The following is a 25343-nucleotide window of genomic DNA, read 5'->3' on the forward strand; positions in this document are numbered from 1 at the left end:
GTGCCCAGAACTTGACAGCCAACAGTGACGACAGCCTGAAGGCCGGTTCTTCAGCAGTACTTCTCACAGCAGCGTTAAGTATGTCCTAAGATACATCCAGTCTAGTTTAGTCATGCTGCCACTTTAAAACCATAATCGACAGCTTGTTTCTAATTAATTAGGAATCAAAAGCTACCTTGAGAAATGCATCAGGTATAAAAGAAAAATACAAAATTACTTAATGATATGTAAAATGATCTCACAAGTATCATTTGCAAACAGCTGAAAAGCTAACAAGGATAAAGGCATTAGTGTCCTGAATTAAGCAGGAACAAATTTATTATAGTTCAAAAAAATTGAGTTAGATAACCCCTGAAGATAACCTGTGCTTGACAGAATGGAAAAGAAGCCTGGGACTGTCGCTAGAGGTGGGTAAAGCAAAGAGGCATCTTTATACATGATGCCCTTGATTAGCCACAGCCCAGCAGCCTCTTGCCAAGCCCAACATGTCTCAGGGGTGCAGGGGTGGATTCAGGCAGTGCTTATCACCCAGGGGAGCTGTTGTCTGCTGGCCAGATCCAGCCACCATCTCTGTGCTGAGGTCTGCCCCAGCCCCTCATGCTGTCCTCGGGCAAATGGTGCTCCCCAGCAGGAGAACAACCAGTGTCCAAGAAGCCCATTGGCCACACAACAGCTCTACATTTGGAAAGCCAGCTCAAAACTGGGGCTACGGAGAACTGCCACCCCAGGCAGATGTAGCACACGTATAAATCCAATGAAGGCATTTCAAATAAATACAATCAACATAACTTTTTTTCAGCAAGTCATATTTCCTAGAGAAGACAAGCACTTACTTGGACATGGAGGTAGTCTGCAAATCCTTACGGTCTCTGGTTTACTGTCTTTACAAAGGCCGATAGCATTGTCCCTGGTCCGGCACAGGACGGGGCGATCCTGTGTGCCGTTGCCACAGCTGACAGAGCACTGAAAGGAGATGCACCAGTTAGACCCATCACCCTTTGGAAACAACAGATCAGAAATTAGTTTTAAATTTTAAACCGCTGCCCTTGATTTGAGCCAACATGATACATTATTTGAACCACTGCAATATCTACAGTTAACTAAGCAAGAGGGAGAACCACTGCCTTTTGTGGTATAACAGCAATTGTGAAACACTCCAAGAAAGAGCTTATGGTCTAAGCAATAAAGAAACAACTGTAAATGTGAGGCATCTATTCACAGCGTGCACCAGGGATGGCATTGCTTGTGACACCTATTCAACCCAGTGAGGATAAAAATTGCTTGTGCTTATTTGCATGGCACAGTTCCAAAATAAAATGTTGTACCTCCAAATGCAGCCATGTTTTTTTAAACAATTTAATGGAGAAATGCTGAGAAGAACTGTAAGGAACCTGGGTACAAAAAATTATAAAAACAATTTAATATTGCAATATTCTACTCGCATTTCTTGCCTTCTAATGACTGCAAAGGTTTGCAAATATGAATAGGTAGACCTTCTTATTGCTCTAGTAAATACTTTAGCAAGAAACAGTCTGTGCACAGTGGCATTGCATTTCTTGCTCACACAGTGAGCACAGCCAAAGAGCCAGGGATGGAAAGCACAAAATGCCCAGCTCCTGATGCTTATTATGGGAGCGACTGAGTCCTGTTTTGCCTGTAGCAATTGCAGACTAAAAAGGTTCATGAATAGGTGCCCTGTATTTCCATAGTAATCTAGGTGAAAAACTCTGTCCTTTGGGTTACGGACAGAACTTTTTGAGGCTGAGCAGCTAAATCTGATGAAGGCCTTTAGCTCAAAGATGCTCGCACCTTTGAATCTCCACAAGTGTTGATGCCTAACTTCCTTAGGTGCCCTTAATCACAGTGTCTGAAGAATTTAAAGTCTTCTTAAGAGAAAATAAAACTGTGATAAAAGAATTCATTGCCCTTTTCTCAGCTTAAGTCAACAAGTAAATTATTGTGAGCAGAATAAAGAGCCAGTAGAAGTCAGCTTTCCTGATGCTGACACCTTACAGGGGTGGCTCATGGGGTCTGGATCATCCAGCATCGCCGCAGGATGGCTTTACTGGCTGTTCCACTACCACCACCTCTCCATCTAACTCACTTTCTGTGGCATTAGGAGCAGTGGAAGCAACACACCCTCTGTGTAGGTATTAGTTTGTTGTGTCAATGCATTTCAGTAGAAAGCACAGAACAAATGCCAAAATTTTCTCCCCTGAATTATAAGAAATTAGTTGTCTGAGACCTCCAGCAAGGGACTGACCTGTGACCAGGGTCCTATTCTCCACTGCGCTGGGCAAAGCTCACGGTTGCAAGGCCTCCTGCCTTCTGGACGGTCGTTGTTGCAGTACTTGGTATGAACAGACCGATTTGTATTATCGTGTAGGGGCTGGATACATCGGACAGATCGTACTTGATATCCTGTTTTGCCACAACTTTTGCTGCAAGGCTCCCATTCTCCTGTAACCCATCTGGGTTAGTGAAAAGAGAATAAGGTGAGCAAAATTCTCTCTCTTCTAAATTAGGGGAATTCAAACTGTCTGTTCTCTTAAACTCAGTAACCCTTAAACACAGGTTTAACAGGATGTTAATACAAGTTCTGATATGGAAAAGAAGAAGAAAAGAAAAACCATAAGCAGTAAAGCAAGGATTATTTGACCATGTCCCTGAAACTCTGTAATAAGACCCAGATCTTGAAAATTACTCTTTCTCATTATCTCTGAGATAAGCATTATGCTTATTTTACTTCATTTGCTTTGATTTTAAGCTGGTCCTTCCAAGACTGTACATAAAAATATGGTAGTTTTTATGTCAAAAGCAGCCACACAAGGGTGCTGCTGAGCTTCCCAGGTCTTGGTGCATGAGCTGTGCCTTGTCTCATAATGTAGCATGCACCAGCCATCCCCACAGCTTGTTTCCACAGGAGTGAATCCAAAACATCTGGGCTAGAAATGCAGCTCCAGCTTGGCCCATATCTGGATACTCCATGGACCATATCTCTGGCCATGCCAGACACCATCTGCTGAAGCACTGGCAAACGCGGCTACACCATCAGTGCTGTGTGTGCCGAGCTCAGGCAAATTGGGGTCCTCAGCATCGTAAATGCTTTGTTTTGGGGAAGGCAACATTTCCCTGAAAATCAGGTCTGAGTCCATAATGTGTAAATCAGTTTGGCCACTGAAAAATGAAAGCTATGGTTTGTAATGTGTAGCTGAAAATGTCACTGATCATCCAAACTGGCTCAAGAATTACAGCTACAAAATTGTAAGGAACGTAGAGAAGAGCAACAAGGACAGATAGGACCGCTGGAGATTATGTAGACTACTGAAAGCTTGGTTATAATCAAGTAAGTGAAGATACACAGCGGTCTATAAATATATACAGAATGCAGAGATCTGCAGGAAAGAAATATTGTTAAATGTAAACAGCATTCAACTTAACTAAAGAATATATATAGTCTGAACAAGTACCCTGAGTCTGAAGCAATTGTCCTAAAGTACTTATAAAATCCTGGTTTTAGAAATAGTCAAGGAATATCATGGGCACATGGCAATGCACTAAATGCTCAAGCTAAACAAAAAGTAAAATGGCAGTTTCACCCAACTTTCTCTTTGTAGCCTATTGAAATTACACAACTGTGGAGGAAGGCGAGCACTGTGGAGCACAAAGCCATGAACCCTAAGGTGACTTCTGAGACAAAGATGATTTTTTCCCAGCAGTGAAGCAGCAGCATATTAGTGTAGTGGGTGTCACAGAGCTTCATAAAATCCCTTAAATAATTGCCTCTCCTACGTACAAGTCCAAAATGCTCCAATGCCATTCTATGGAAACAGAGGTGACTGAAACATTCAGGAATCCAAGTATAATTTAGGAACCTATTGAGTCTTTGTGGTTCCTGGGTCCAATTATATCTGCAGCTGAAAGAAGAATACAGTCCCTTCCAGAGTGCCTGGGATACAGTTAGGTCATTACTTCAGTTTTCCAATAAATAAATGTTAAACCCTGACCCATGCTGAGTTTATGGGGCACAGTTTCTTGACTTTTCTCTCTTTCAAATCTTTTTTGCAAGGAAGTTAGGAAATATTGTGTGGTATGTTCTACTTATTTGCTGTGCTTCCTGGAACCTAGACTTGGCCCCAGAGGTAAAAGTTGGGATCAACACACTCCCTTCTTGTTGCAGTAGCAACACGAGGAATATGAGAGTCCCACATGTGGCAGGAGTAACCTGCTGCCACTTGACTATGTATAGCAAAGATGAAGGTACAACAGGCATACCATGCTGTAGGAGGGCAGCCACAGAAATCTAACAGGCCAAATATTCTTCCTTTTGTTTATATGTTCAAAAATGTGCTGTGAACTTTAGGAAGATTTGGGTTTAAGAGGCTGTATGACATTGGTTTTCTTATGTAGCACTCTGTAAATTTGTTCTTACATGGTTAATTCACACTATGTAAAATCAACTGGTATAAATTGAATTTATGCCTATTTTTTATTATCTCAAGATAGCCTGAACACAAATGTCTGGATCAAGACAGCACTTTTCTAATCCAACTTACTGTAGAATTAATAGGAACCAGCAGTCCCAGAAATAGCATTTCTACAAGCAGAATATAGCATCACACCCTCAGAGTCCTGGGTCTCTGTAATGATGCATGGAGGTGAAACTGAAGTCACCTTCTTTCAGCTGCCAAGTGCTAGCTGGGTATAATGGCTATTGCAGCTGCCACCAAGCAGGGCTGGTGGGCAGTGATGCTTACATGGGCTGGGAGCACTCCTGGAGGTTGCACACCCTGCGAATGGGCTTAGGCTTTTGGATCAACTCGCAGTAACTCCGATGAACCATCTTGTGGTCTGTCTTCCTCCGGCAGCCGTATTTTGTGAATTGGAAGCCTGAAGAAAAACACTCCTTTTATTTTCAGTACTGATAGCTCTTACACAGGACTCAGGTTTCAAACAAACTGCACATACACAATCAAAGGTTGCAGTTGGAAGTACAGGTGAACGCACTACAAAAGGAACTCTAAACTGCACAGAATAAACACTTATTCATGTAGATTTAGCACCCAGAATTGCTGATCCCCATTATTTTTCTCTACAGGTGTCCTGGTTTTGGCTGGGATAGAGTTAATTTTCTTTCTAGTAGCTGGTATAGTGCTCTGGTTTGGATTTAGGATGACAGTCATGTTGACAACACACCGATGTTTTAGTTGTTGCTAAGCAGTGATTACACTAGTCAAGGACTTTTCAGCCTCCCACGTGCTGCTGGGTGCACAAGAAGCTGGGAGGGGAGGGGGCACAGCCAGGACAGCTGATCCAAACTGGCCAAGGGGATATTCCATACCATGTGATGTCATGCTTAGTATATAAACTGGGGGGAGTTGGCCAGGGAGGGGCAGTGATCGTGGCTTGGGGACTGGGGAGGCGTCAGTCGGCGGGTGGTGAGTGGTTGCATCACTTTTTTTGACACTGGTTTTCACTTTTCTCTCTCTCTCTCTCTTGTTGTTTTCCTTTTCATTACAATATTATAATCATTATTATTACCATTATATTTTATTTTAATTATTAAACTCCTCTTATCTCAACCCAAGAATTTTCTTACTTTTGCCCTTCCGATTCTCTCCCCCATCCCACTGGGGTGGGAAGAGTAAGCGAGTGGCTGGGTGGTGCTTAGTTGCTTCTCTGGGGTTAAACCATGACAACAGGCTATAATGAGAAAAACAATAACATCTAGCATTTCAAAAATGTTCTGCAAACCTGCACAGCCACATTCAGGGGCTGCAACCTGCCCATCAGCCTGGTGAACAGCATCAGGGTCTGCATCTGGCCCCAAAAGCAGGGGTCTTCACATGGCAAAGTCTGCATCACAGGATGTAGATTTACTAAGTGCTGCCCTGTGGCACCTTGAGGTTTGGCACCCTCACAGCTTGGTGACCCTCATCCAAATCTTGCACATTTGTACAATTTTTCAGTTTCATAAACAGAAATCAGAAATGAGCCACCCCAGATCTGTCCCAAAACCATTAAGTCATATTTTTAACTCTATTCACTACTTATTTATCTATTACTTAACTTAAATAAAACCCTTCTCTACTCCTGGTCTCCCTAATCTCTCATGGCAATGAATTCCACACATGGTGTTTGTTCTCTCAGTTTTTTCTTAATCAATTTTGAATGCTTTAGGAGTTTGTTTTTACCTCCCCCACAAGGTTTTGAACATTGGGACCATTTCTTCAAAGCCCATTCATGTGACACCGAGTCCTCTTCCAAAACATTATTGTTATCTACATTCAAGGAATCTTCATGGATCATGTACTTGTAAGTCAAAGATATCTTGGCACCACCACGAGGAATCACCTAGTAAGCAAAAGAGATGTAGGGAAAAAAAGATTTGAAAGACTGGTATCAGAAGCTATGAGAGATGACGTGAAATAGCAGTCATCATGGCTCAGATATAAAAACATCCCTGAAGGGTTTTAAACCTTTTAGCTGCAGTCAACACATTTTTTTTTTTCCTGATGAAAAAGTACCTCTATCCTTATGACACAGAGTTTCTAAACTGCATATTAAGAAAGACTGTTGTTGATTTAGACTGAGTTTTCTTGCCAGCACTGGATTGACTTCATGATACTAAATTTTTTCCATATCCCATCATAAAGGAAGGAAATGTTGTACTAAAATGACAATGGATAGTTCCACTAAAAGACAAGGAAAGTTCAAATGCACAGATGACTGAAAGAGGTGAAGAAATTTGCTTATGTAGTTCTGAAAAAACACAAATATTCTTATGATAGTCCTGGTAATTCTGTGAATCTTGTTACTTAATCCTGACAGAAATAGAAACTGTTTAGAAAGAGTTTTTGCTGTCACACTGCACTAAGACAAATGCAAGTAAATGGAACTCAATGTGAATAAAGGACCAAAATATTGGTCCTTTGAAAACACAGTGTTTATTCCTCCTTTGACATTCAGCTGGTGTATGTCAACACATTGCAGCTGCTTTCAGAGGGATTCTGATTCATCCTACCCTTTCTCATTGTAGTGTATCGCTTGCTGGTTTGCAATGAAAAAAGAATATAGTCAGGTGGGCTTGGGAACTGCAGAACTGGCTGTGCCCTCACAAAGTGAGCCTGGAAGCACAAGAATCCTCATTCTGCCTTTGCAGGATACATTTTCAAAACATGGACGGGAGGAGGAGCTGTTAGATCTATCTGATACGAATCATTTTGACCTTTTTTTAACGAATGCTCACATGCCAGATATGGTAAGTAAGCTGGAGAGTCTTTACACAGTTGCCATTTGCTAGGCCATCCTGGGGAAATAATCAGGAGAGTTGGTTGCTCAACACGTAACCCTGAGTTACAACAACTCTTGTACAGAGCAAAGAATTAGGAGAAAGGAATTAAAATACATCTTTTATTGTCTTATAATTGAAGCAGATGTCTTCCTGTAACTCACAAGAGGAATCTAAAATATATTATAGCACATTATGGCTTTGTAAGCCTGACACTGCGTTCCATGGAAGATGGTTTTCATTTGACTTACCAGAATAACTATTCCATTACGCAACGGCCCCATAGTCTGCACGGTTTCTCTATCATCGTCGTTCCGATATTCCCACTCCACACCCATGTCAATAAATACTTTAGAGTCTGGTACATAATTGTCTTCACTTAGAATGAATTTCCCCGTTTCACGATTTTTAATTGCTAGGAACAACAGAAGAAAAGTGAATACAAGAGGTTTGATTCTCATCTTGAGTTTTGTTCTGTTCTTGTCCCAGCGGAAGAAGCAGAAAAGGCCAGTCTGCATTTTCCCTCTGTTTCCTCACAGGTTTGGAAGGACTTTTTCAGGCATTTCACTGAACTGCCAACGCTTTCCTGATCAGCTCCAGAGACATCATTTATCCTTTTTTTTCTTTTTCATAGCCTGCCTTGCCAGAGAAATGAGGACAGCGTGACTGCACTGCGTATGTCTGTCTGCCTGCTCCCGACTAACAACTTCTGAATCCGCTGGCCAAATTCAAGCCAGTTTGACAGCTGGTGGGGGTCCCACGGCTACTCAGCTCTTTGACACGTTGTAAGGCAGCTCAGGGGGCTGTTACTGCTCCATGAGAGAAAGGCTACTGAGCTAACCCCCAGTGGGTCCCCACAGTGAGAGAGAGACACTAGAAACTGTATTAATTCTCCTGCTCAGATCCAGACCTGACACTGACAGCCCTGCTTAAGCTCCTGTTGCTTTGCGGGCGCCTGCCATTGCACACAGTGCCTGATTCCTCTGGTTCAGCTGTAATCAATGAGATTACAGAATCAGAGACTTCAGCCACCTTTGTATCTCTTGGTTTTCTCCCGAGATGGAAAATTTGCACTCCTCGTTAGAAGCAGCAGGGACTGCTTGTTATTTATCACTAGATTTTAACTCCCTTGTCTCTCTAGGAGCTACCTGAGCATCTCGCTCCCTCAGCGCTGGCCTCACCAGAGAGCAAGATGTTCATGTCCTCTGGGTAGCACTTACCCCACACCAAAAGAACCACCTTGTCTGAATTGGTGAGCGCTAACTCTCATCCATGGGGCCAGGCTGCACTGAGCAGCAAGGGAAGTGTTTGCTGGTGAGAAGTTGGGATGACTCATGATGCAATTAGTAGGCCATTCACTGTGAATCTACTTCCAATTAATAACAGCCTACTAGACACTGCTTCGCATTGATTACAGGGCACTGTGAAGGGTGGATTTCAATTACTTTCTAAGTTGCATGATTGATCGGGCAGCCTTGTGTTAATACTGTTAGCAGTAGGGCAGAACCTGAAATGGATTTGGATGTGGCTGGGAAATGACTGAGGATGGGAAGCACGTTACGAGAGATGCGCATGAAGATAACGCATTGCACCCCTTAATGTAATTCAGCTCCTCTTCCTGCAGCTTTCACACATGCACATGCCAATGGGGATCTTCTGGCTAGGACACTGGGGAATACGGCACAGGGAAATCAAATTGCCAAACAAGTTTCCGATTTTAACGTACTTAAAGGAGCTATGTGGTGTGGGAGGATAATGGGTAAACAAATGCATAAACACATTGTGAGGCTCCAGAGACAAAAATAAACAGCTGAAAAAAATATTCTGACTGAAAATTTTCCTACTTGTTACATACTTACCAAGATTATGACTGGTGGCATCTGTTTCCTGAATAAGTAAGTGTCTCGCACCAACAGGAATTTCAAACATCTTAATGTGCCCTTTGTTGTAGTATTTGAAAAGATAGTAACTGGTTAGTATGCCATGAACAGGAAGAGTCTGTCTTAGGTTTTTAAATAAATCTTATTTTCTAAAAGCAGGGTTTATTACAGCAAGCTGAACTTACTCCAGCATCATTCCCATCCCTATTTCTGTGCCAGGCGATGGAACATAACAGGGACAAAGGGCTTTGGGTCAGAAGAAAAATGCCTGAAGTAAAATTAACAAACTGACTTTGCTTCAGACTAAAATGGGCTTTGAGTGCCATACGCACAGAGACCATGCAAGCTTTTCTCTGGCAATGAGTGATGACGACATATTATTGCAGCACTCCAGTGACTCAGCTGGAGCAGCTGAGTGACATCAGCAGCACAAATAAGTCCACTGGATCTCCACCACGGAGCACCGAAGCCCTATGCATGCACAGGCCCTGATATCAGCATGCTTAACTGGCCACTGGACAAAAGTCTTATTTTCAAATTCTAGACACATCTCAAAGTAAAGACCAGAGAATTTATTGGAATTAGTGATGCCTTAAATGATTTGTGATTGCTCTGCTACTTTCCATGAAACAAAGAGATCAGACAAAAATACCCTGAATTCCCCAGGACAAAACACACTGAACACACTGACCTGGTTTCTTTGGTACTCTCGAAAACGTTCCTTTCACCACTTTGCAGTGGGAATTATCTCCTCCACAAACACCACACTTATCTTCCTGCTTCGTGGAACCTATGACCCTGTCACACCCAACTTTCTGCGTACAAAAGAGAAAAACAGTCATTCTTATTTATCCACACTTCAATTTAAATGAGTCTTCACTTCAGATATCAAAACCCAGACTTCTGCTTCAGCTAAAAAGTACAAAATGTAGCATTTTCCTGGAAGACCAACATCTAAACAGATATTAATACTTCCAGTTCCTATAATAGCTGTCAATCAGGTGATTATAATTTTATATTATGCTTCACAGTGGTCCTCTCACTGAAGGAAAGCAGTATGGTTAAGGAAAAGCTCTTAAGCCTCAGCTTATCTTCAAGCAGATGCTTAAATTCCAGGAGAATCAAAGCATCTATGCAAGGATAAGCACCTCCACCAGTGCTTCGCTAAGTCAGACCCTCTAATGCTGTTGAAAGCTGACCTTGGCAGATCCCAACTTAGAGGAACTGTCATTGATTTTTTAAAAATAGCACGATCAAATACAGAGAGAACACACATCAGCCATATGTTAACACCACTTTCCTTGAAAGCTGTTGCATGTTCGTATTTCATTGTACATTCCACCCCCACTAAACCTCAGCAGGAAAAGCTTTGGTTGAAAGCTAATTGTAATAGTTCATATTAAAATACTGCATTAAATATTACTTGTGTAGGTAGGTGCTGTTGGAATTGAGTCACATGCAATGTGATGGCAACTGTGAATATTACACACAATATTGTGACAATAATCCTAATGAAATCTCCTTACTGCCCAAAGCATTATTATACTTACTTTAATAGTCATTCTTGGAGAGAAACACTCAATCTACCATTTTAACTGTTTTCACAATACTAAGCACTGAAACAAGCCATCAGAAGCTTACCAAGCAGTCTCCCCGCACGCAGATGCTGTACGCATCTTTGTAGGAGCAACGGGTCCCATCGTGTACCATTCTTTTCATATACACCACATCCCCTGTTTCCTTTGATTCACAATACAGGTGGCACCTTTCCTTAGCTGAAAAATAAAATGACCCAAATTGTGCATGTTCAGTGCTAACAGTTTAGTTGCTGACTTTGTGAACAGCACTTTCAATATTGTTGGCTCTCCTTCCTTGCTTACATCACAGAACACAATACGGTACCCCATAAATCTTCGATGTTTATCCCCTTTCAAAGGCTATGTGATCATTCAGAAACTGCTGAATCATAAAGCACCCATGTGTCATCATCAGGAGACAGTCTTAAAAATAACAGATAATTTACTTTGATGGGGGGCCTCTATTTAATCCTTTGTCGGATCCTGCAGTCTGGCAGAGGTTTCCACAGTTTGCAAGATGGCTACCTGTAAGAGATGCAAGCTTCTGCAACAGTTTCTCCTGCGCTGCACGTAAATCTGAAAAAAGCAAAAGTCATTTTGCCATTAAAAGCAGCTGTTCAACACTGAGTGACCCGGGCATCCAAAATGTCTTCAGAGACAGCTGGGCCATACTGTTTCCTCCTAAACATGAAGTTAATTCTTCCTCACTGCTGTGCTTGTACTTATGATAGTTTAAATCATTAAACAAGATGAAATGTCAATGAGATTCAGAAAAAAATATTTTTTTACTGTTAACACATGTACAAATAGCCAGACAAGCATACCTCTTTCTCATAATCTGTTCCAGAGAGCAAAGAACAAAAAATAAAGCTGAAATGACCAGTCAGTGGCTGAATAAAGTTGTATTCCACTGTGTATTTAATTTTACCCATATCTCTTGCTGTCCCCAGCCCCATAATGGGATTCACTATACTTTCCTTGGCAGTGAACTGAAGATGGCCTTTCTGTTAGATGAAGTAAATAAAGACTCTGCTATTTCAACATCATTAAAAGTTGTGACACTTTTCCCACCGTTTAAAACAATAATGACCTTTCCGTTATAGCAGTTCAATTAAAATAAATCTTCACAGGCCCTTTGCGTTCTTCCCCTGTACAGTTCCATGGCCTCTGCCCTCTTTTAATAAAGTCCTTGTTATTGCTGTTGATGTCCTCATGGCCACTGGGTATTGGTACATAAGAGACCTTTGTTACTGCTCCTGAACAATGCAGAGATGTCATGCTAAAAATGCAGGGTCTAGACTATTAAAACAGGTACTTTACTTTTCTTGTGCAGATTCTTAATAGGGACTATTAAGATCATAATTACAGACCTAAGGTAATGCCTATATTAGAAACATTAGACTATGCACAAGACATAGATGTGTACACACACACACCCTCCGCGTATGTACCCACACGCACCCAACACATACCATATCCACTGTACGCGATTAAATGAAAATATCAGGTGGTCTGACAGGGTGCCAACAACTCTACAAGGGCTTTATTTCAGAGAGGGTTCTCCTCCCATTGCTCCATGGGAACAGTAAGCGTGCAAGTGATGTTAAATTGGACCCTGTTAATTGCAAAGAATTATTTTCTTTCTATTCACTGGTGTTGGACATAGGAGAGGTGCAGGAGCACGGACGTGACCATATGCCTGTCCATTCCTTGCTCCCCATGCATTTCCTTCTCATATAATTGAGGCTGGGAGCTTTTAGCCAATGCTACTCTACGCTGCCCTGGCAGATGCATGGCACAGGTGTATGTGAGCCCAGCGCAGGCTGGGAGATGGGGTACTCAGGGGGCTTGGAGCAGGAGAGAGCCCACGGCACAGTGCAGCACTGGGGTGCTCAAGCGCACACTGGGGTGTACCCCAGCTTGGCAGCTTTTCTCTGGCCACAGGATGAGATGCTCCTCTACCTCCCCATCACATACGCAATGTGTCAGGCATGTCCAGCTGAGCTGCGTGTCAAGTGTATGGATTTATGTCGCTTTTGAGCCATGACTGCATTATCTGCACAAAGTATGACACTGATATGCCTTATCTTTACAAACAGGAGTTTAAAATATGTTAGAGTTCAAACATAAACCACCCTCTGGCCTTGTTTTCACACAAAAGCTGTTCCCTCTAATAACCCTGCACAGGTAAATGTGACTTTTACAAAGGGGGCTGCAGTTATACCATAGTTATATGAGAAACCAGCAGTGCCCAGTGATCACTGCTCAGACATCAGTGAGCTGGTTTCTGACCCAGAAGCCATTGAATTTAATAGAAAAACGTCTGATTAGTTTCAGTGGTCTTTACAGCAGAGTGCTCCAAAGGCTAAAGCAGAAGCAAAAGTCTGCGGGTCACAGCATTCGTCCCTTCCCTCTGTGCCAGCAAAGTTATTTAATGAAATTAAGCTATGAGGCTGTGTCTGTGCCTCTGAAAATCCCAGATTTGCACAAGATGGCATGAAAAGAATGAGGGAACCCTGAGAACTGTTCAGCAAGAAAGTCAGGCAATTTAATTGCAAGGAATTTGCTATTAACTTCTGGCAGAGTATCCCCTCATTGGAATGCAAAATGATTCACTCAAAGCGACCCTCCCCCTCGCAGAGATGGGTGCCAGGCTGAGGACACCTCTGGTGCCCGGTGCCCGCCCCTTGCCAGGCCAACTCTGTCCTGGAGCACCCGTCATTCAGGTGAAGTGACCAGGTTCAAAAATGGCGAGCAGCCTGCACTCTGTGCCAAACAAGTTGAGAATCATTGTCCTCTGCCTTTTTGTTTGGTAAAGCTTCTTCTCAGCGCGTTTTCAACACACCATGGGAATAGCACGGCAACAGCCTTTATGGCTCAGATCAACCAGCTGCACTTTCATTGACAGTTAAGCAGAGGCGTTAACAGGAAAAGGAACATTTTTGTTCTAAAAGGCGCTGTCTGCCAAGATGCCAGAACATCAGACTGACCATGCTGGTTCAGACCCAGCACCCGTCCAACCCAACGCCTGCCTCCGACAGTGCCAGCAGCGTTTGCACGAAGATGTAAGAACAAAACTGATACTTTTCTCAGAATATTCTCCAAGTTACTTGTAAACTGCAGCTTGGGGACTTCCTAAGTCATGGCTGGAGGTTGGTGTTTAATAGCTTTTAATGAAATATAGAACTTTCAAGAATGTCTCTAAATCACTTTTAAAACTTTCTGGCATCTGCAACTTCCTGTGGCAATGAATTCCAGTTTAATTATATGCTGTGTGGAAAAGCACTTCCCCTTATTTGTTTTAAATCTGCCACCTGATAATTTTATTTGATGTTCCCAGGCTTGCATTATGAGAAAGAGTGAATAATCGTTCCATGTTCAGTCTCTTCATGCCACTCACAATTCTGTAACTCCGTCTTTTTAATCTAAATCATCACTTTCTCAGGGTGAAAAGTCCTAGTTTATCTAAACTCTCCTTATTCAGAAGTCACTGCTTATGTTTGCTTTATTCAGGCCTTTCTGAGTTCAGCTGTGGGTTTTTGAGCAATAGGGGCAGCAGTGAGATGGGCACAACCTGAACTACACTGGGAGAGTATTTAAAATGCAGGCACATCATGCAGGTACACAGGTGCAGCTCAGTGTTTTCCACCCCTCTCTTGACAGTCACCAAACTAATGTTTTCCTAAAGGTATTCCCAACTCCCACACCTTTCTCTTCAGAGCCCACCTTGTGTACAGACCCATACATATGTACACACCATTTTTTATCCCCGTATCCATTATTGGCATTTATCAACACCAAATTTCCTTTGCCACATCCAGTCACTTAGCGTCACAAGGTCCTTCTGCAGCTCTCACTGTGGGCCTCCTTATTTTAATTAGCCTGAGTGATTTTGTATCGCCAGCAGATTTTGTCACTGTCTTCGCTCCCTTTCCCCACTCATTGCCATGCATCAGCAGCAGCACCCATGCCTCCAGCACCCCTCCTTGTGGGACACCCCCCATGCAAGACCATTCTCTTTTTTCTCATGATAACACAGTGTAAGAGCAGTTGTTGAGGAACAGGATCCAAAGCTTTTTGAAAATCCAAGTACATAGTATGAATTGAATCACTCATACACCGAAACCCACTGATCCCTCCAAACAACTCATAACAGATTTGTGAGGCATGATTTCCCTAGAAGAAGTTTTACCCCTCCTGATACAATTTCTACTCATGTTTGCAACTGATTTTACTTTTCATAGGAAAAAGGGACCACTCACCATCGACATGTTCATAGGGGAGCCAGTGGTGTTTTGTGTTCTGGTACTCAAAGTAAGGATCCCACTGCCGGCACTGCTGCTCTCGGAAATCTTCAAAGTCCTTAGGACAGTCCTGACTGTTGCACAGCTGGAACTCGTAGCTCGGCCCCACACATGTGCGGCCTCCATTGGCAGGACTGCGGGGAGGAGAGAAAGCCATGGTTAGTTTTCCCATTAATGCATGAATCAAGCATCTATCAAATCCTTTGAGGAGTGATTTAATTCCCAGTCATGTCAGTAGGCATTTGATGAAGCCAATGATGTATTTCTGGTATGGAAAATATGTATTTCCTTTAAAAATCCGCTGTCACTATTTAGCTCTTAAATTTGTGCAAGTAGAGCCTCAAACTACTGGATAAAGGAAAGAAAAGCCATTTTCTTTGTGTGGCCCAGGAAAGGACAGCACGAGCAGATTAAGTGACTCATTCACATTCACCCCCTAAGCCAGCAGCAAATCTAGAAGGAGAACCCAGCTCAGCGCTGCATCCCCCAGGCAGACATGCATCAGATCTCTGTCGGGTCTAGCAACACAGAGCTCGGGACCTGTGGCTGGGTTTGCACCCTCTCCAAGGAACACAGAAAACATTTTAAATAGTACACTAGGCTCTTCCTAGATTTTACAACCAAAACCGTTCCCACAATTAAAAAGGTCACTTTCATGTTGCCAATGTAATAAAGGCTGAAATTAGAACTGCTAAATATTTTCTTAACAGAACAATTTCCATCAGAAAATGCTGCTTCACAAAACTTGAGTGGTTTTTTTTTTAATCAATGATAAGGTGATTTTTAACAGTAGCCAAGTTCAATAACTTTATCAGCCCAAACTGAGAAAGTCAATGTTAAAAATATTCTGTCTGGTAAAAATATTTAATTCCAACAATTGTTTTAGTTCTTGCTGCTAGGTTCTCGACTATTTATGATATCGCAATATAGCAACAATAATGCATTTCATATCATTAAATACATTATACTTCCAGTGTTACTGAAATTAAGTCACTCTACATTATCTAGATGAGCCATATATAAGTTATTAAAGCAAAACTATTCAATATTCTTAAAATTAACTTTGGGTAAGGTTCTGATCTCTGGAGCTTTGTTCCAACTTGGATTGAAAACAGTTTGAAAATATTTTATGACCTTGTTGAAATATCCAAAAAGGTGGATTAAACAAAAATTTTAAAAAGGTATATCCATGTTTTTAGAAAACCCGGCAAATCATTGCCATTATTTCATACTCACACGTTAAACCAAGACATATATGGAGCCCTAAACTTTTACTTATGCTTTATGTAGCACTCTAATAGCACTTTCAAGATCTTTGTAACTGCATAACCAGCTTAATGGGTGGATGAACTCAGAAACAAAGATGATTCATGGCTTGCTAAGGGCCAAAAGTAGAATTTCTGACAAAGTAGACCATAGGTCAGATTTAACAAACACCACTCAACATCCTTTACTGCATTACTGTACTACTAATTTAGCAAGGATTCTCACCATTCATTCACTCCACACCAGCAAATGGGTGTATGCATACTTACTGTGGATTGTCACACTGCCGCGTCCTATACTTCACCCCAGTGCCACAGGTGCGAGAACAAGAGCCAAATTTACTCCATGCCCCCCAGTGTCCATCCTGCTTCAGGATGTCTGGGGTTAGCCAGATGCAGTGACCTTTAAAGCAATGCTAAAAGAGAAAATTGGATGTCAAAATGATCAGATGATTAAATTTTATCATATGAGAAGCTGTGGTACAAAAGATTTCATTTGAGGCACAAATTCCGGATTTTTTTTCACCGCTCCAGGAGGAAGTAGTGAGGCTCACTGTCAGACCGTGCCCATGATCACAAACTCACTTGGATTTTATGAACTTACACATGTTAAGTATGCATGTTTATGCTTGCAGCATTCAAGCCTACCAAGTTCGTTAAACTTCTCTCAGCACTACATGCCTTTATCGCATGTCTGCAGTGGTGATTTCAACATAACTATTACTGATTCATTTAAGGGAAACTGCAGAGTCCCAAATCTTGGAGGCTGAATGTAGAATTCTGCCCCTGCCATTGCATGCAGCCACCTCAGGCAGCAATGGCGAGAGCTCCTGCTGCTGCACTGTCCTTCCCAGCAGCTCCTAACTCAGCATACATATTCCTGCAATAAATATGGTCAGCAAAGTGGCATGAAATCAAAGCCAGCTCACATTTTAGACATTACTGCTATTAAACAAGGAACCCTTGTGGTCTCCCTGGAGGTCTCATACTAAACCTGACCAAAATACCAGGAAGCATTCATCAGGGAGCAGCCCTGGACAGTCTCGCTCCATGCAATTAATCATGCCCTACCAGGCTTTCTCTTTTCTTTTACCTGATTTTTAATACAGTCATTCTACAGAGGTTGAAACACACAATGTGCTGCTACATTCCCCAAACCTGTAAGGTATTTACACATTTCTTTAAGAACCTTCATAGCTTCAGTACCAATAGTCTCTACTGTCTCCTCTCATTAAAGGAACCCACCAATGCCTTTCCACCAATCTCTTCACTCCCTAATCAAGGAATTTTTTCTTAGCTGAAGTCAGGATGAATTCTTCTCAAGGATCACAGATTCTGGCCCTTTCTAGTACTATTTCAGCTTTCATAAAAGTCTGCTGATGAAGTGCGGGTGCTGGAAAATATTTCCAGCGCAACAAATGACTTTGCATCAGACTGTCGCAGTTTGTCTGCGTTAACGGTTACCGTCGGGATAAGAGCTCTGGCTCAGGCGCACAGATGGCTATAACAACAAGTGCAATCAGTCACTTACATTCCTTAACATTCAAGTCAACAACAACATTTTACACAGCTTAACAAGCCCTGGAACGCAGGAATTTGGCAGGCGGCACAAGAAGAGCATATGGCTAAATGCATGCTGCCAGCAAAAACAAAATGAGAAGATATATAACAGGAGAGAGTTCTTAAGCATAGAGTGATTAGTGATCTGGAAGACAAATTTAAAAGTGATGGCTAATCATTAATAATGCTGAATTTAAAGAAAGATTCACTAGTAAAATGGTGACAAGACACAGCTTACTGATTTGCTAATCTGCTCAATGACTAGCTCTTTATTTTGGTGCTGATTTGTTTGACAAGGAGCAGAAAAGAGAGTAGAAATTAGATTTCAACTATTCGTCCTTTCTCATGAATTCAAATATTCAAAGTCAGAACCTACGAAATAGATGCGTTACCACAAAGCCAATTATACCAATCCTGCTCCGGGGCTGTAATGGGCAGATTTTTCTTAGCTGTTTGACAGAACAAGAGATAATTCAGCAAAGCATGAAAGAACTGCAGAATGCTAATATGTCCTTTGCTTTCTTCAGTTTTGAAGCTCAGCACTGAACCCTTCAGGGACTGTTTACTTATGGCTTTAGAGAGGTTTGTTTGAACGAACAGTTTGAGTCGTCGGGCCCTGTGTAGCAACGGGACCATTCAGGGATGCAGGGGAAGCTGGCAATGCATCAGCTTGTCAATACAAATTTCAGCTGGGCTTGGAAGCAGATGAAATGTGACACGTCCTGATCTGCGGTTGCTTACACATCCTTTTATCAGGGTTCTGCATCCCTCAGGTGTAAGCTCCACCACAATCACTGAATCAGTTTCAAGAGCCACATAGCATATGTTCATTGTGCGTTGATCCAGGACCTAGTACTTGGACTCCACGGAGGAGAGGGAGAGACATGTAATGTTGTGTTTTCCAGTCTCTTTTCCCTGTTTTAGCCAGGAACAGGGGGATGTGGGTTTGCAATAACCACTAATAAACCACCTATTTGATGCTGTGACTGGTCCCTGAACTGGAAGGCAAACACGGAAAAGTGTTATTGACTTTGCTCTGTAAAGGAAAGACCTGCACTGATTTTTTACTGGAGAAGATGGTCACAGGCTGATTGTCGGAAAGCTGAGGCAGAGCTATTAGGGGACAAGCATTTGTGTAAAATCAGTCCTCCCCAGCTCTGCCTTTTTGTTTGTGGATTAAAAGGAACCTACATAAACCAAAATTGTTCACAACAGAGTCTTACCCTGTTCAGACCTATGCAAGAAAATGTGTGAGGAGGTAAAACCAGAGACGGAACAATCTCCAGTGTAACAGAGGAAGATAGAGCCAACCCTTCCCATTGCTACCACATTAACTACATAATGAGGTGGAAAAGAGCCAATTTCAACCACTATTTCCTTCATAAACAGGGGGTTTCATTTAAAGAGTGAAGCATATTAAAGCAATTTTTTTTTAAATGAGAAAAAAATAACCTGGTAAATGCAAATTCTTCTTAGTGGAAGACAAGATGACTTCTTACAGTCTCGCCTTTTTTCTGGCAAACAGGACAGTCCAAAACAAGTGCAATTTCCAGGAGAGGAAGCTTAAATCTCTTGCAGTAAAACATTCCACTGCTGTTTTCAGCAGTTCTTTGAAACAACTGCCGTGGACGCCAGAAAAACAGCCAGTGTGTTCCTGTGGCCTTAACACATCTGCAAGTTAATTTTTCAAGATGACTTGCAGATCTTCTGCAGGTATCTCTGCCTATTTTATACAGGGCAGCAACCGGCAACTCTCCTGTCTCCTTGCTTGACACCCCAGTTATCTGCCAGGCTGCCGGCCCTCAGCTCTCCCCACTCTCCTGAGGTCGTATCAGGAGAGGGTTACTTATTTATTTGTATTTCCCATCACACACAGGCTGGCCCGCTCTGCTCCATCTGTTTGAGAATAATTAGTTGCAAGGGATAAACTGAAAGCTCTAACACTAAAGTGTACCGTGAGCCAGTAAAAGTTTCTTCAGTGGAGAATCAAGTATTCTCACTGTTTCTGTGGTGACTAACACAGCATACACTTACCCATCTGTCTCCTGTCTCTGGAAGAAGCTGAGGTCAGCTTTCTCACTGGGAAATTATCTGGATTGCTTTGAGTACACATTAGTGTTTTCAGAAACCTTTTTTCTCCGTCCATTTTTCTTCTCAATAATATCTATTTATTTCAATATTTAATCATTCCCTTCCTTTCTTGACAGACTAAAAAAATCATTCCAGGTTTGACTCAGATCATTTCATTAGCATTGTGCAAGCAAAGAGAATACCTGCTAGCTTTGTGCTGGATCCTTGGCATATAAGCCAAATCCAAGAGCAACACCAGCTCGGCTGGCAGGGGCAGGTACCAGGCTCTTACCTCACTCCAAGAAAAGAAACAAAGGAGGCTCAGGCGATACAAACCTTTGTGTTAGTCACTGCAGCAAGCAGATGGACTCTAGCATGCGATCTCCTTGCATGAATGACTTTGGGTTTTATTTCTGTCCTGTGGAGAGCAGTTAGCTACTTCAGCTGACATAAATGTCTCCCCAGAAGAGTAATAGTTTAAAAAAATGGAAAACCAAAAAGGGATGATATATTTCTGAAGGCTGCCTGGCTTCAGAAGTCTGAGGCTAACGGTGGAGCTGAAAGAATTGTATACAAGTAAATAAATTATCAGCTGAAGGCATGTTTTCTTTTAATCCATAGACTGCTACGCAGAGTTAAGCTTTGCACATTTATGCCTTGTCTGCATGGTTTACTATAGCAATTTATGGAGTGTCTTTGACTTCACATTAAGACTCTGACCCTCCTTGTGTTTAACTTTACACACTGGAGTTATTCCATGGAGGTTAATGTGACTGTTCAGACACAGAAGTAATTGCAAGTTGCTGCAATCGAAGCTTCATGTAATTGACAGAATCTTCCCTCTTGCTATTGAAAACAAAATCTAGTTTAAAAAAATCAGGTTGGGAGCAATATAAAGTATTCTATTTCCTTTAGGATTCTATCAAAATAGTAGTTTTCTTCTCTGTCTGGGAAGCTCCAATAGAAAATTTTATTTTTTTATCCCTAAACCCAGCAAATTATCAGTTTGCTGCCGATTAACATAATGGTCATTCAATGCCTCCATTTGCACAAGGAGGCTTATTAAAAAGCTTTTGAAATGGCAGAACCTCTCTCTTGGCAACTTGTTTCAAATAACCACATGCACAGAAGAGCTTACATACATTTACATATATTTACTTAAATATACATCTATATGTATGCATACATACACACATATACACAGCATCAGAAAGTCTAATTTTCCTTCCATTTCTGAGGGTCAGTGCCCAGGTCCAAGACACAGCCTGGGCGTGCAGAGACACGGCCCTTATCAGCATGCTTGCTGAAAGTGTGCTACAGATCTCGTGTCTCCCATAGGTGTTCTTGCCCCTTGATCATCAGTTAAGAAAGAGGCAGCTGGACCCGATTCTCCTTAATAGCATCTGCTAAGTTTGGGAAAGTGAAGAGACTAGTTATCAGTTATCTGAACACCAGGCTTAGGTGAGAACATCTACACACCATACGCCGTGTTAGTCCCCAAACATCGCTTTCATTTCTGGCATTCGGCTCAGCTGCTGCAAAGCCAGGATGTTTCTTTGATGCATCAGCATGTTGTGATTGGTTTGAGCTTAAAATAGGCCCTGGGAATTAGTGGTACATAATCATGAAAACTGCAAGACTCTAAAGTGGGAAACAAATGGATCTTTTTGAATCAACATCTTTAATTGCTTATGTTTCTGTCCTTTTCTGGTGTTATTCCAAAGAAAATAGTGGGTCAAGTTTGAAGTTATTTTCCTCTTCTTCATGGGCTGATGAAGTATCACGGGAGATGTATCTCTAAGGAGGCTGCCTCACTGCAACCGAGTCCCAGCTTTGGGCAATGTATGCATTTAACAGTCCTCATCCTTTCAGGTAAGAGTCTCTGGTATTGTCCAAATCAATGAAGAGAGTGAACAGGGAAAGGCCAAATCAAAGGCAGGGATGAAAAGGAAAGGAACAGATGGAAAAGGACGGATCTGCTGTGCCTGTATTAAAAACACCAACCACTAATAAATACACTGGTCAAATGCTGAGCTCAGACACACAAAGTCAGTTGTATAACCTTCATAACTCATGCTCTTTTTAAAAAATACATTTAGCTCAGACTGCTGAGCCTTATCTAACAAAATGGTTTTCATTTTATATCATTTTCTCAGGTTCTCCTGGAAGGTTGCAATAAGTTTATCAAAAAACTAGGACAGCTCCTCTGGGAATAAAACAGTCATAGTCCTATCATCTACTGAAACTTCAGAATGTGCATATACTCTCTTGCATCTCCACTGAACTAAAAAGCCTGGCTGTCTGCCTTGGATCCCAAGTTCCAGTCCAGAGAAAATTTTTACAGCTGACTTGCATAATATCCTGACAAACTGTTTATAATGGAAGCACTGACAGATCCTTAACTGTATGATTACAAGTTCTTTTCTTCTTCTCATTTCTGTTCAAACACTAATATGAAGGAATGGCTTGGGGAAGAGGGTGATGCAATAAAATGGAATAAAACTGTATTTTTCTGGGGGTTTCATGAATATTTTTAACACAAAAAAAGCAAGATATAAAAAAGTGAATCCAAAGAAACTGTCCAAGATTTTGGATTGTAATTTAAATACATATATATTATTTTTAAACAAGAAGCAAAGCTGTTATAACAGGACTAATCGAAAGAAGAAAAAAACAGAAGGGAGTGGCTTATATAGAGCATGATTTGCTAGGGAATTAATTTAGCATTACATCATGTTTTCATGAAAAAGACATTTCAAACCATAACAGCAGCTGCTAATACGGTTCATTTACCACATATATGATATAATCCATTGGGTTTTACAAAACATCTTTCCAAGTAGCGACATCTTCCTCTCCCCCTCAGTCACTGCATCCAAAGTCCAGGGAAGCCAGACTTTTTCAGCAGACTTCAAAGGACTTGGATCCGCTATGAGCACAGCGTGACCTCCTCAGAAGGAGAAGCGAGACCTGGAGCAGGTCCATCATGGTGGTGGAGGGACTGGAGCTGTCTGAGCCCTTGCCATCTTGCACCTTCCCTCCACAGTTCCTCATACCTCCCTTGACTCTCATCAGGCCAGCAAACCCACCTCCGCAAATCTGCCTTTCTCTCTTCATTGTCGCTCTCTGCTGTCATGTTGGCTCTCTCTAGCTGGCACGCAACTCCCACATCCATCCTTTCCCTCAAGGCAGCCACAGTGGCCTTAGCTCGGCTGTCACCTCCAGGACCTCACTGCTTTCTGCACCCCCAGCACCAAGGAAGCCAGTCAGCATCACTACAACATCACTGATACAAACACAAGCCCCCCTGCCCCACATAAGTCATGGGTGAGTAGAAATTTCCCCATTTTTGGCTCTGCCACAAAGACTTGCCAAGAAGCACAAGGAACCTGCAGATACTTCCACAATTTGCATGAGAGTGGGGTTCAATGTTCCCAGAGCTGCCATGCAGGACACACCAACCCCAGCCCCTGCCTGCTCCCATCACACTGCTCAGCAGCTTCACTTGCACTCATGAGTTTGCCCCACATCTTAGCGGGTTTCAAGTCCTCAAGAGCAGTTTTTCTCACCATCCCCTTGATTTTAAGGGGAAATCCCCAACTGCACACAAACACACATGAACACACGTGAGCGTGCGGGTACACGCAGCATCCGCTCTCACCTTTCCTGGTGCACACATGGTCCCGTCCAGCGGAGGCCCTTTCTTTGTTTTGCAGAAGTAGGGGTTCTCAGGGTGGCTACACCACAGCTGCTTGCAGGGATCAAATGTACGGAACTGAAACACAAGAAAAATCACAGTGGATGATGCTTCAAGAGAGCTCCCACTGGAAACTGCAATGGAAGCTGCAGCATGGTGGGATTTTTCCTTTCCTAGCTGTAAAATGCCGGCTATTATCACTGATTCCTGAGGAACACTGCGGTGCCTGTGGCCTGAGCATATCCAAGCTTTCATGCAAAATCATCACTGGCTTTGAAGTGAGATCCCACCTGCAATCGATGGAATAAGGTTGGGCAAAAGTAGTTTTACAGAAAAAGCACACTGGGCAAGAGGGAAACCAGTTCCCCTGGATGGTAAGACACATGCTGCCTTTTCTTACAGTTTCTCCAAAAGGTGCTGCTTCATTTGGCAAACAAAACAAAAAATACTTGAGTACTCATGGGAGAGGGAAATGAGCTGCTCAGATTGTAGCTCAGCTGTTGCAATCACCTTCTTAGGAGGACGGAAATTTGAGCTCAGGACCCTGATCCAATTAATAAATCGGTATTTTACCTACAGTGCAAGAGTTTGTATAGGAGAGGATGAGAACAAGCCACCACACAATATACTAAAACATGATGTCTGGACATGCTTTTGGCTATTCTGAACATAGAACAGAAAGCCTCTGTCTCCCAGGCTGCGGAGAACAGCTGTAAGAAAAGACCCTCTTTGGCTGGGACATTTTTCCAAGGCAGTATCAGTGGGAATAGTGTCAAGACACAATGCTACAGCTGATACTTTAAAGGTTCTCATCCATTATCTAGAGACACCACTCGGAAAATGTATTCCTGCAGACAGGAATCAAAGGAGGAATGTTATGTGCTAGCAGCTGCCACACCAGCTGAAAACATCTCATTCCACTTAATATTTTGTCCTACTTGAGGAGCTGGAGGTGGAAGACACAGCTCTGCTGCAAAAAATCTGCTTTCTGAGGCCAATCCACTGAGAACTGCACTAATCTTGCCTTGCTTTAAATTTAGACTTTGTCTCTCTTTTTCCTGGTACAAGAGAGCTAACCATGTCATCAAGATTCCTTGCAAGTTGCTGTACTCGGTCACACTTATTTTCTCATGCTAGGCATCAAAATGCATCACAGTTTCCGTAAAATTGGATCATAAAAGCGTACTGCCCCATGTTAGCACCAAAAGATGTCCCATCAAGTCCATCTCCTTCACATTCATGTGGGATTTTTCTAGCAGAATAACTAGCTGCCAGCAATAGGAGGCTCAATAATCCAGCAGGCTTGCTTGCTTGAACTCTACAGCTATTTATGAAACTACAGAATAATTATTTCTGTAACTCCAATTTAAAAAAAAAAGACAGAGATACTTAAAGTAACATATTTGTCAACATTCAGTTGTTATTCCTTGCTCATAGCTAAGTGGGCACAACACCTTTCCTTGTGGGTTTCACTACACTGTCCCTATGAAGGGCATTTCAGAGACACAACACTCCCGCACTCCTGGATGAGAAATAGCAAAAGCCAAACTTAAGTACTCACAGCTGTGCACATCATGTAGCCCAAACCAAAATCAAAACGGCACTGCTCATTCATGGAGTAGTGAATTCCTGGCAGTTGTGGAAGGGAAGGCCAGTCATGTTCGAAGGGATCATCACGCAGACAATCATAGGAACTGCA

At 42.2% G+C, this 25343-nt stretch overlaps 1 protein-coding gene across 2 annotated transcripts in view; it reads right to left on the minus strand.

Moving 5' to 3' along the window:
• The window catches only part of ADAMTS2 (ADAM metallopeptidase with thrombospondin type 1 motif 2), a 190089-nt gene that overhangs the window by 9834 nt on the left and 154912 nt on the right, over window positions 1-25343 (minus strand). For both annotated transcript variants that reach the window (XM_064458419.1, XM_064458420.1), the window contains 12 exons: window positions 25206-25338; window positions 23609-23722; window positions 16588-16733; window positions 15011-15186; window positions 10813-10946; window positions 9863-9986; window positions 9151-9231; window positions 7543-7706; window positions 6195-6354; window positions 4758-4890; window positions 2264-2471; window positions 834-963 (listed from right to left, as the gene is read on the minus strand). In XM_064458419.1, the coding sequence (XP_064314489.1) occupies window positions 834-963; window positions 2264-2471; window positions 4758-4890; window positions 6195-6354; window positions 7543-7706; window positions 9151-9231; window positions 9863-9986; window positions 10813-10946; window positions 15011-15186; window positions 16588-16733; window positions 23609-23722; window positions 25206-25338 (1703 nt within the window). The remainder of the gene's footprint in view (window positions 1-833; window positions 964-2263; window positions 2472-4757; window positions 4891-6194; window positions 6355-7542; window positions 7707-9150; window positions 9232-9862; window positions 9987-10812; window positions 10947-15010; window positions 15187-16587; window positions 16734-23608; window positions 23723-25205; window positions 25339-25343) is intronic.

The sequence above is a fragment of the Phalacrocorax carbo genome, chromosome 8, assembly GCF_963921805.1.
Source record: "Phalacrocorax carbo chromosome 8, bPhaCar2.1, whole genome shotgun sequence".
NCBI lineage: Eukaryota > Metazoa > Chordata > Aves > Suliformes > Phalacrocoracidae > Phalacrocorax > Phalacrocorax carbo.